This window comes from Triticum aestivum, chromosome 7B, assembly GCF_018294505.1.
Source record: "Triticum aestivum cultivar Chinese Spring chromosome 7B, IWGSC CS RefSeq v2.1, whole genome shotgun sequence".
Taxonomy (NCBI): Eukaryota; Viridiplantae; Streptophyta; class Magnoliopsida; order Poales; family Poaceae; genus Triticum; species Triticum aestivum.
The window spans coordinates 539,448,475-539,460,118 of NC_057813.1; the positions used below are offsets into that span (position 1 = coordinate 539,448,475).

At 42.0% G+C, this 11,644-nt stretch overlaps 2 protein-coding genes across 2 annotated transcripts; both read right to left on the reverse strand.

Moving 5' to 3' along the window:
- Positions 1-3,618: 3,618 nt before the first annotated feature.
- LOC123161745 (uncharacterized) lies at positions 3,619-5,144 on the reverse strand. The gene has a single exon (XM_044579544.1). It carries the CDS (start codon positions 5,063-5,065, stop codon positions 3,878-3,880), a length of 1,188 nt encoding a protein of 395 aa, XP_044435479.1. The 5' UTR covers positions 5,066-5,144; the 3' UTR covers positions 3,619-3,877.
- A 3,483-nt stretch (positions 5,145-8,627) lies between these two features.
- On the reverse strand, positions 8,628-11,116 carry LOC123163073 (uncharacterized). Its single transcript, XM_044580831.1, has 2 exons — positions 9,037-11,116; positions 8,628-8,885 (listed from the first exon to the last, which is right to left on the reverse strand). Exon 1 carries the CDS (start codon positions 11,058-11,060, stop codon positions 10,617-10,619), a length of 444 nt encoding a protein of 147 aa, XP_044436766.1. The 5' UTR covers positions 11,061-11,116; the 3' UTR covers positions 8,628-8,885; positions 9,037-10,616.
- Between the last annotated feature and the right edge of the window lie 528 nt (positions 11,117-11,644).

An 11,644-nucleotide genomic window follows, 5' to 3' on the forward strand; every position in this document is an offset into this window, starting at 1 on the left:
TTAACATCAATGAAATAATAAGAGGCAATAATTGCAAACCGTGCAACACAAAAATGCAACAAGATTTTCAGGACTGCAGTGCCATTCTTTTCTAGAACACAATACTACTACAACCATGTCCAATTCTCAATGTAATGGTGAGCTTAGTCTCCATAAGACTGACCTAACCATCTCCATCAGTTCTTTGATATTAGCTATTCGGCAAAGGGTCAGAAATATGACACTGAAACTTCGCCAAAATCTCATTCTTTACGCAAGAAATCAAGAAGATTTGGAATCATTTGTTAGAGTAAAACATGTCTAAATCCTACAGGAAATAAAACAGTTCCAACCTATCACGACAGACGCGCGTAAGATGGCCGCAAATTTGACCATCAATCAGCTCCCACAAATGCACATTCATAGTACAATCCAATACAGAATCCTACATAAGCCAAGTTCGATTTTACGAGAGCATCACAGCAACTACGCTCATATACTAGTTATAACCAGCAACAGACAGCCACAGTTGACGGTGGTAGATGCAATAGATAGATGAATGAAGAAAACTGAATTACAACAGAACACTTCACTGAGAAGTTGACTAGTATGATGCAACATGCAAGCATTAATTTAATTAGTTGTGCTCCAAGGTATTCTTGAAGGCAGGTGCAGCTTCAAGTAGGCAAAAAGTAAAATCTGCCTCTTCTCATTATCAGTCACAACAAAGGGTACAAACAGGAAACAACAAAGGGTACAAAGGGTACATCAAGAAGTAAAATCAATCAATTCTTCACTTCAAGAAATGGTAACATGAGGCATAAAGAATGCTTCAGAACAGGATGTTACTAACTGTAAAGTACAGCACCTGCCTCAGAAATATGTTAACTCTACAAAATGCATGTAGATATAACAAAAAAACAAATTGTGCCCGGAACTTTTATATGCACAGCACAACTAAAGAAGTTATTAACAGCAACTGTTCTACAAACATCGCATGAAGCGCCTATCCAAAATGGTTAACAGTTGAATTGAAATCATAAAAGGTACTCCCTCCGTTCCTAAATAATTGTCTTTCTAGAGATTTCAACAAGTGACTACATACGGAGCAAAATGAGTGAATCTACACTCTAAAACATGTCTACATACATCCGTATGTTGTAGTCCATTTGAGATGGCTAGAAAGACAATTATTTGGGAACGGAGGGAGTAGTAATTGCAAACCATGCAACTGAAAAATGTAACAAGATTTTTAGGACTGCAGTACCAGTCTTTTCAAGAAAAATACTACTACAACCATGTCCAATTCTCAATATAGTGGTGAGCTTAGTCTCCATAAGACCTACCTAACCATCTCCATGGTTTCTCTGATTATTAGCTATTGGGCAAAGGGCCAGAAATATGACATTGAAACTTAGCCCAAAATCTCATTCTTTACGCAAGAAATCAAGATGATTTGGAATCATTCACTAGAGTAAAACATGCCTAAATCCTGCAAGAAATAAAACTGTTCCAACCTATCATGGCAGACACACGTAAGATGGCCCCACATTTGACCATCAATCAGCTCCCACAAATGCACATTGCTACAATCAACAGAATCCTACATGAGCCAGATTTGATTTTATGAGAGCATCACAATCTGCACTCATATCCTAGTTACAACCAGAATACATACAGTCACAGTAGAAGGTGGTAGATGCAATAGACAGATGCATCAAGAAAACTAAATTATAACAGAACACTTCAATGAGAAGTTGACTATGACGTAACATGCAAGCATTTAGTTTAATCAGTAATGCTCCAAGGTGTCCTAGAAGTTAGGTGCAGCTTTAAGTCAGAAAAGAGTAAAATCTGCCTCTTCTCATTGTCAGCTACAGCAAAGGGTGCAAACACGAAACACACTAAAAATGACTATTAAGAAGACCACTAGATCAAGAGGTAAATCAATCAATTCTTCAGTTCAAGAAATAATGATATGAGGCATAAAGAATGCTTAATATCAAGTACGGAGAAGAACACTAGATAAACAGAATGAAGCATGCCCTCAGCCCAAGAAAATAGAGACATGAGGCGGATGAGTTCGACAATATTTCAAAAGCAGAACAAAACGGCTTGGTAATTTTAGCATCAACACAAGCAGTAGTCACTTCATCCCGAAATGGTATCTAAAGTCTGAAACAAGCATAGCTTTCGTGCAACCACATGACAGTCACTTCTGATAAACACAAAAAGAAGAAATCAGCAGGCTCATACTTGATCCAATACATAGACATTGCAACTCATGAGTATACGAAAACTAGGCCATTAAGAAGCACCGCCTCACTCAACAGCCGTCTGATTAAAGGTGAAGCGTCCACAACGTAACCTTCTAGTGTTGTGAAAAGATCATGCGGAACAAGAGTTTGTTTGAGCCGGTGCCTAGATGCATAGATATCTTGGATGCTAGCAACCAGTTTGCCATCAGTGTCAACGTAAAACAGCCAATGACCAAAACTGACCAGCAAGAGAAGAACACTAGATAAACAGAATGAAGCATGCCCTCAATCCTAAACAACTTCTGTTTCATAGTATGATCCGAAGTCCAAACAGCGCGTCTGTGCGCTCTGAACAGGATGTTACTAGCTATAAAGTACAGCACCTGCCCGCAGAAATATGTTAACATCTGAATCTACCAAACGCATGTAGAAACAACAAAAAACAAATTGTGCCCGGAACTTTTATATGCACAGCACCGCCAAAGAAGTTATCAACAGCATTTGTGCTACAAGCTTCGCATGAAGCATCTATCCAAAATGGTTAACAATTGAATTGAAATAATAATAGGTAATAATTGCAAACCGTGCAACAGAAAAATGCAACAAGATATTCATAGGTTTTCAGGACTGCGGTACCAGACTTTTGTAGAACAATACTACTACAGACATGTCCAATTCTCGATATAGTGGTGAGCTTAGTCTCTGTAAGACCTAACTAACCATGTCCATCATTTCTCTGATTATTTTATTAGCTATTGGGCAAAGGGCATAAATATGACACTGAAACCTAGCCTAAAATCTCTTTACACAAGAAATCAAAAGGATTTGGAATGATTTGTTAAAGTAAAACATGTCTAAATCCTGCAATAAATAGATCTGCTCCAAGCTATCATGACAGACACACGTAAGATGGCTCCGTGGCCATCAATCATCTCCTACAAGCCTACAATCCAATACATGATCCTGCATAAGCCAAGTTTTAATTTACGAGAGCATCATATCAACTGAGCTCGTATGCTAGTTAACTTATAACCAGCAACAGACAGCTACAGTTGACGGTGGTAGATGCATGAAGAAAACTGAATTATAACAGAACAATTCATTGAGAAGTTGACTATGATGCAACATGCAAGCATTTAACTAAATTAGTTGTGCTCCAAGGTATTCTAGAAGACAGGTGCAGCTTCAAGTCAGCAAGGAGTAAAACCTGCCTCTTCTCATTGCCAGCTACAACAAAGGGTACAAACAGCAAACACACACAAAAATTGACTATTAAGAAGACCACTAGATCAAGAGGTAAATCAATCAATTCTTCAGTTCAAGAAACAGTGATGTGAGGCATAAAGAATGCTTAATATCAAGTATGGAGAAGAACACTAGATGAATATAGAATAAAGCATGTCCTCAGCCCAAGAAAATAGAGACATGAGGCGGATGAGCTCGACAATATTTCAAAAGCAGAACAAAACGGCTTGGTAATTTTAGCATCAACACAAGCAGTAGTCACTTCATCCCGAAATGGTATCTAAAGTCTGAAACAAGCATAGGTTTCATGCAACCACATGACAGTCACTTCTGATCGACACAAAAAGAAGAAATCAGCAGGCCCATACTTGATCCAATACATAGACATTCGCAACTCACGAGGATACGAAAGGTGAAGCGTCGACAGCCTGACCTTTTACTGTTCTGAAGAAATCATGCGGAACAAGAGTTTGTTTGAGCCGATGCCTAGAGGGATAGATGTCTTGGAAGCTAGCAACCAGTTTGCCATCAGTGTCAACGTAAAACAGCCAAAAACCAAAACTGACCATCAAGAGCATGTCACCACCACCCGAAGCAACGGTCGCATACCAATAGCCCTCACCATCATGGCCTTCAAGCTTTCCCCTGATTTCTGTGATCGGCAATGCAACTCGGTACTTTAAGTCCCAAACCCCACTGTCGTAGTTCGGCAACACCCATATATCAACAACTTCAGCAGCCTTGTTACAGCAATAGATGCCAAGCATGTCATCCATCTCAAAGATGAATGACTTGGCGGGATCAGCTGGAGCACGCATCTGCCTAAACGACTCGGCTGTGGTGTCAAATACTACCAGTTCCCTTCCAGCCTCACAATCCTCCAGTGGGTTCTCGCCTGGGCGATAAAACAGGCACCAATGCAGGCTATCACGCACCCTGGCAGGTCCGTGGAAGTAAGCCGACGAGAATTTGGGCTCCGACAACCCGATGTACCTCGGGGGCTGGTCGGATCCGAGCGCGAAGACATAGCAGCCATTTTTGCCTGTAGGCGAGTCACAGTCACTGTCGTCCCCCCAGTCCATTGCGCCCCTCCACTGCAGTAACAGCCGGTACTCGCCGGTAGGTCCGTGTAGGTACATCCCCAGGATGTTGAAGTCCGGCAGGGGCGGGAGGGAGGCGTGCTGACGCGTTACCGGGTTGCAGACGGTGAGGCGGGCGCGATTGCCAAGCATGCCAGACTTGGCGACGATGAGGAGGCCGTCGCAGCAGAGCTCCAGACTGAAGGACTCGTCAAGCCGGGCGACGGTGTGGAACTGGGCGTCAGCGGCGGCGGCCCGGTGGTCGAAGGCGAGGAAGGTACGGTACCCGTTGTCGGCGACGATGGGGAGGGCGGGCTGGCGGGCGTGGTGGGCCAGGAGGAAGCGGCGGGTGGAGGTGGCGCGGCGCCAGGCGCGGCGGACGGCGCGGCAGCGGATGAGGGATCTGGGGTCAAGGCGGGCGAAGATCTCGCAGAGGACGATCTCGTCAGGGAGGTTGCGGAGGAGAGGCGTCGCTCCTGCGGCCGCGGCCGCGGCATCCGCCATGGTCGGCGGCCGAGGGGAGGTTGGTGTTTCTGTTTCGGGGAGAGTTGGAATGGGGATTTGTTTTTCCTTGAGAAAAGAAAAGGAATGGAGATAGGCGTAGTTAGTAGTACTAGAATTCTGGGCTGTGGAATGGTAGCGGCTCTCAAACGGGCTGAGCTTAGCCCAGAAGCAGATCACTGTGAACTTATCTTTCTGAATGGAGATCACTGTTGCCCTCCCAAAAGAAAATGGAGATCAGTGTGAACTGATTTTTTTGAGACACAGATCACTGTGAACTGAAACATCCTTTTCAATTACTCATGTTTTTTCCTAAAAAAAATTTACTCGTGTTTCGGAAATCCAACTCTAACCCGGAGCTCATGCTCCTCCGATGAAAGGTAAAGGAAATAAAATATCAAACAAATTCAAAAAAAATAGTATGCATCAAAGATGAAGGACTCTTCTAGGTGCGTACAAATTTTCACACTGAGATGACATCCGAGGAGCCTGGTACAAAAACACAGAATCGAAGCTCGAATTTTTTGTGCAACTTCATCTTTTGATCTTTCATTTTGTTTTCTTTGTACCGAACTCCTCAGATAGCATGTCAGCGTGGAACTTCGCAACCACCTAGAAGAATCTCTCATTTTTCATGTGTAGTTTTTTTAGCTTGTTTTAAACAGGTTATCATTTCGAATTACTTCACTCGGTGCAGATGTACTTGAGCTCCTAACGCTACTCTCCTTGTGATTCCTTTTTTTTTTGCGGATACATTATACACTAGGAATCTTATTTTACCATATATCATTTCGCACGTGCATATGAGTTTTTCACTGAATCGTACATTCCAAGATCATAGCAGTTATACCATAGAATATAAGCTCGTAATTATGAATAATAGAAATATAAATAATACAATATTATTGCCTCTAGGGCATATTTCCAACAACCGCGTTGTCCTAATCGACAAACACCATTTGTGGATTCTAGGTCGGTGCACAGTTGGCCATTGTACACCTTTGGAATAGATCGATGTCGTCTTATTTTGAAAAGTAACTTGGTCTATGAATATACCGATAGAATTCAAGCCTCTTACAACAGCTGGAAAAAAAATCCATCAATGATATTATGTGAATTTCTAAATGATTACACTTCATTTTAGGAAGTACTTTAGTACAACAATTTGGATATGCATCTAATTGATAGATACTACTGAATTGCTTATGGTGGATATGTATACAATTAATATCTGCCTTGCAATGGCCATATATATTTAGATGTCATGCACATCATTCACCTAATCATCACAACAACAAGAACCTTGATTGATCCCAAAGCTGCATAAGCGCATCCATCAACCCAAAGTCGTACCATCACAAATCTGTCACCATGAGGACCTGCAGTCTCCTGCTCATCATTATCGCCGTTGTTGATGTGGCTTATCCCGTTGCCACGTCCGCCCAAGTAGCATGGTATCCAATTGGGGACGTCAACAATGAACCGCACGTCCAAAAGCTCGGCGGGTGGGCAGTGGCGGAGCACGTCAAGCAGGTGCACGATGGGCTCAAGTTCATCAAGGTGATGAGCGGTGAAAAGGCACCTGATGCCGGTGTGAAATATCACCTCATCATCAAAGCATTCAACAGCAACGACAAACCTGCTAGATACGAAGCATATTTGGTTGAGGAGGCTAGGAGCAACACGCGCACCCTCATCTTCTTTAGCCCCGTGAACTAAGCGATGACCAACTGGGTGGATAGTATTTTGGATGTAATAAACATGTACTGATGAGAATAAATAATTTTTGTAAGCAATATGGAAAAATATTTGAATTTGAGATAACAAGTTTTTGGTCTACAAATTTCAAAACGGTAGGTTTGCTCCATCATTAAATTGTCAACATTAAAAAGTTCCCCAGAAGAAAAACTGATTGTCATATTGCATCTCGACTTTTCTCGGCATTATACTTGGCTTGCAATTTCTTGGTGCTATGTACTATAGGCTACCACGCACATCGTCGCATCGTTCTTCACTTGTGGGATTAATCTCTCTCGTAGATTATTGTAGTTGATTGTTTTTTTTTGACTTTATCTGTGTTGGGTTGGTTTTTAACTATATTTTGGTTTTATTTTTTCCATTCTTATATTGTGTTGGGCTACCTTTGGAGACGGTATTTGATCTGAAAGGAGAGTGAACTTGTTCTAGCGTGGTTATGGTGTCCTTACATGTTTCGGCTTTGGTGTCAGCCAAAGGTGATTGTGTGAGCCCGTTGGGGGACTATATTCCACATTCAAACAGTGGAATTGCTAGTACAAAAATGTTACTCATGTTTCAGAAATCTAAGTCTGACCCCGAGCTCATGCTCCCCCAATGAAAGGTAAGGAAATAAAATGTCAAACAAATTCAAAAAAATCTTTAAAAATTACGCATCAAAGATGAAAGACTCTTCTAGTGCGTACAAACTTTTGCACTGAGATGGCATCCGAGGAGCTCGGTATACCAAAAAACAGAATCAACGATCAATTTATTTTTTTGCAGCTTTGGACATTTTTTTAGCTTTCATTTCGTTTTCTTTGTACCGAGCTCCTCGAATGTAATGTCAGCGTGAAACTTTGCAAGCACCTAGAAGAATCTCTCATCTTTGATGTGTAAAAAATCATTTAAAAAATGTGTTAGGTATTTTTTTTGAATTACTTCACTTGGGTGCATCTCATGGTTTCCAATTCTTCTTTTTTTCGCCATGGGTACATTATATACATAAAAAGATCGGTCTCATGAGACCCACACCCACCCCGACTGCAAATTTTAGCTCAAGGTCTCATGTATTGCGTATTGAAAAGGTGTGCCATTTTTTTGGGGGCCCTCCAAGACGTTTTACAGTCTCCAATGGCGAATGGCCTCCAATGGATAAATCGGCCTGATATGCCATAGAGAGCACAACACCTGTTTTTCCTCAAAAAAAAACAAACAAAAAAAAAACTTGACAGTCTGCACAGTAGAGTCTAGATAACAGCGGATCCTGAATAGCTTCATACTTGGAGCATTTTCCGGCGACAACACTGTGTCCGGATCATCTGAGTCTTCCCAAATATGGTGAATATTTTGGAAGTTCCATGAAAACTGGAAGGGAAGCCGTGCATTACTGCGGCCTGACGTCTGAAAGAAAAAACTTAAAAGACAGAAGACTATTAATAGAAAGATTTAAAAATATGCAAAGTTCAATACTAGTATCTATTTTCTACAAAATTTTGTGTTCATCTTTCTGGTTGAAGAGCCTAATCCATCCTTGGTTTTTTATTTTTTTACCTCTGCAAAACAGCATTACTTACACTGAATATCATTATGCTTCCTAAATTGATATTATCTCATCTACTGCCTGGCTTATTTCCGACTCATGCAATCGAAAGAGCTTGGCGTCTCACATGCCCATTTTAAAAGAAATCATGCAGACTTTTCTCACAGTCAATGACTGCATCACAGGAAAACATGTGTGCCATATACCAAAGCTCCCATGCTAAATCACTAAAGTTTAAAATGGAAAATTATCCAAATACAGTTGGAAGGTGAAATAAATCAATTGGACTTGGTTATGAAAGGGGCCAGCAGTAAAAGACCACGTTCTGAAGACTTGGCCACATGCATAATGCATTTCTGAATATTGTGGTACACATATACAGCATGTAGAAAAACTAATCTGAAATATCCGCAAGTGGAAATAATAATAATATGCTCCAGAAGAAAATGGAGAGCTGCTACCTACTGCTGTCCTTTGTTCGTGATAACATATCACGGCATTTTCTCCAGGAAGCGCTCAAGAGAGTCCCTCCTGGCAATGGGGGACCTGCAAAGAAGGTTAAGTTGTTACTCCCTCCGACCCATAATGTAAGACGTTTTTTGATACTACACTAGTGCCAAAAAACGTCTTACATTATGGGACGGAGGGAGTACCTTTTTAAATCATGAATTCATATAACGCAGGAAAGATGGCTTACATGGCACTCGTGTAATCACGCAGTAATGAGGCTGAGAAGAGGTCATAGAAAATTAAAAGCATGCCAATTTTTTTTACCTGGATAGCATGCCAAAAAACGAGTAAAACTCATCAATTAAAGCAACAATGATCTTAAAGCGAAACAGATGAAAATGCTGAAACCTGATGTATCTGGCTTCATTTCTCTCATAGACAACAAACATCAATTAAGCATCCGAAAGTAGGAATTCTTAATACTTCCCCAAACAAAATGAAGCAATTAACTAGATGTACCTGAAGCACTGAGCCACATGTGTACAGTTGGAACACTGAAGCACACAAGTACCTCAAAATGCAGAGCTGATAAACCTCATAAACAGGACTAGATGGGACACATGATATATGATCATATTTCAGAGATATTAACAATTGTGAATAGTATTTTTGTGAATCTCTTACCCAATCAAAATGTATCTGTTGGACTCTGAGAAACAGGTTATCATAATGACTTTTTTGCAGTGATCCTACCAGGAAAGCGTGACTGCCAATCAAAAACACCAGTCAGAAAAAGACTCTGTTACAGAGATTGTTAGATGACTTAGCTGAAACCATTTATCACTAGTTTTTTTTTCAGAAATTAATTAAATCATAGAGTTCATCTTGTTGCAGAAAAGACACTAAGTGCAGGGCTGCAAAGATATAGGCAGAACAATGAGATGAAATGACTTCGGCCATGTTATACGTTGAAAATCCTTCAAGCTATTTTACTAGTTACTCAGCTATACATATATAATCTCAAGCCTCGACACAAACATCATTTTCAACGCCTCCATTCACTTTGGCACAATAATCTGCTGCTACGTCAGGATATCAGCACACTAATCTGCTAGTGAACTTAGCACATCTAACTATTTTATAAGAAAAGCTTTCATTAGATTTGTTCGCTAGAGTGGCACTGTATATTGCAATGGTGTTAGTTTGTCTGTAATCCAATTTCAGTTCCTGTTGAAAAGGTACATATCATGTTCATAATCAACAAAACGTCTGCTCTGTTCTATTTATTTTTCTTATAAGTGGTGCCTTGTATTATTTCCCCACTTAATGAATCCATTGACGAAGGTTTCTGCAAGAAATCTTTTCCCCTGGAATGGTAAAGCATGTTCCTGAATGTTCTAAAATGATTAGATGCCATGTCAAATCCAGTGGTTTCTTGTGGCATTTATCTGTTCGCAAGCTCTACTAAGTGTCTAAGACACATTATATGTCAGACACAATCACATTTGCATCATTTGCCCTTACCCTTAGGACAGCCAATAAATATCAGTTGCATTTGCAGCTTGCCAAATCCACTAGCTTGTCACTAACTTTGAACAAGAGCATGTCGCTATTCGAGCACAAATCAAGCAGGAAAACAGCAGCAATCATCACTTCATCAGCAACGCGCTAAGTCGAATACCGTTGATGCTAAGTAGCTTGCCACCAATCCACCATACCAAAGAGACTAACATAGTGTCATCTGATCGTTGAATCAAGATCTACATTACAAGTCAAAGAAACAACAAATACTAGGGAGATATCTTCTCATGAAGCTAGAAGAAAAGCTCACGCGAAATCTTTCACCAAGATGGCTTTCTCCACAATCTCATCACCCTCCTCCTTCCGGTGCTCTCCGCCTCTGGTCCCCTCGGCACACCCCTCATCCCGTCCCAGCTCTTGGCCGATCACAACAACCCTGTCTCCGCGCCCGACGACGACCTCGTCGGCGCCGCCGTCACTGCCGCCCCTCGCGCCAACAAGGGCGTCGGGAATGACCCCGTAGGTGGGTCCCGCGTCCTCCACGCAGCCTCCACGAGGCGCTAGCGGGTCAACGTCGTCCTCGTCATCGGAAAGGGGGAGGTGGGGGAGGCGGGAGGAGACGGCCCACGCTGCAAGGGAGAAAGCCTTGGCGATGGACTCCGGTGGGAGCGCGCAGTCCTCCAGGCCCGCATCCTCCAGCCGCGGCGGCCGGATGGGCTCGCCGGCGATGTGCCTTCCTTCCTCGGTCATTTTGGTTCGCTGACTGGTCTGGAGGTCTCTGGGCTAGCGAGTCTGGACTCTGGACGCGGGTGGGGGCTTCCATGATGAACAGTTAACCGAGTCACACTATTTCACCAAGATCACCATGTTCAAAAAGTGCATTTTACATCTTAAAAAAAAGCAACTCCAACAGATGATGTAAATTGGTGATGTAAAAGTATAACTCCAAAAGATATTTCAAAAGGAGATGTAAAACTAGTCGGCATGAGCGTCGGCGGCCGAGCGTCCACTGGTAGAAAAAAGGGCTTAATGTGAAGCACATTAGTCCCGATTTGTAACAAAACCGGCACTAAAGTGACCATTAGTGCCAGTCCCAAAGGCTAAGGGGGAAAAGATCATTAGTACCGGTTCGTGGCGAACCTTTAGTACCGGTTCATGCCACGAACCGGTACTAAAGAGACTGTTGCATGCTGTGGTCAGGCTGGGGCCCTACCAACACCTTTAGTACCGGTTCATGCCACAAACTGGTACTAGAGGTTTCTAGTTGATTCATTCTGCAGCGGCTTTTAGTCCCACCTTGCTCCGCTAACAGAGTTTTTACCACCTTAAATATG

Coding starts and splice junctions, on each gene's coding strand:
- LOC123161745 (XM_044579544.1), bottom strand. CDS start 5,065: ATGGCGGATGCCGCGGCCGCGGCCGCAGGAGCGACGCCTCTCCTCCGC.
- LOC123163073 (XM_044580831.1), bottom strand. CDS start 11,060: ATGACCGAGGAAGGAAGGCACATCGCCGGCGAGCCCATCCGGCCGCCG.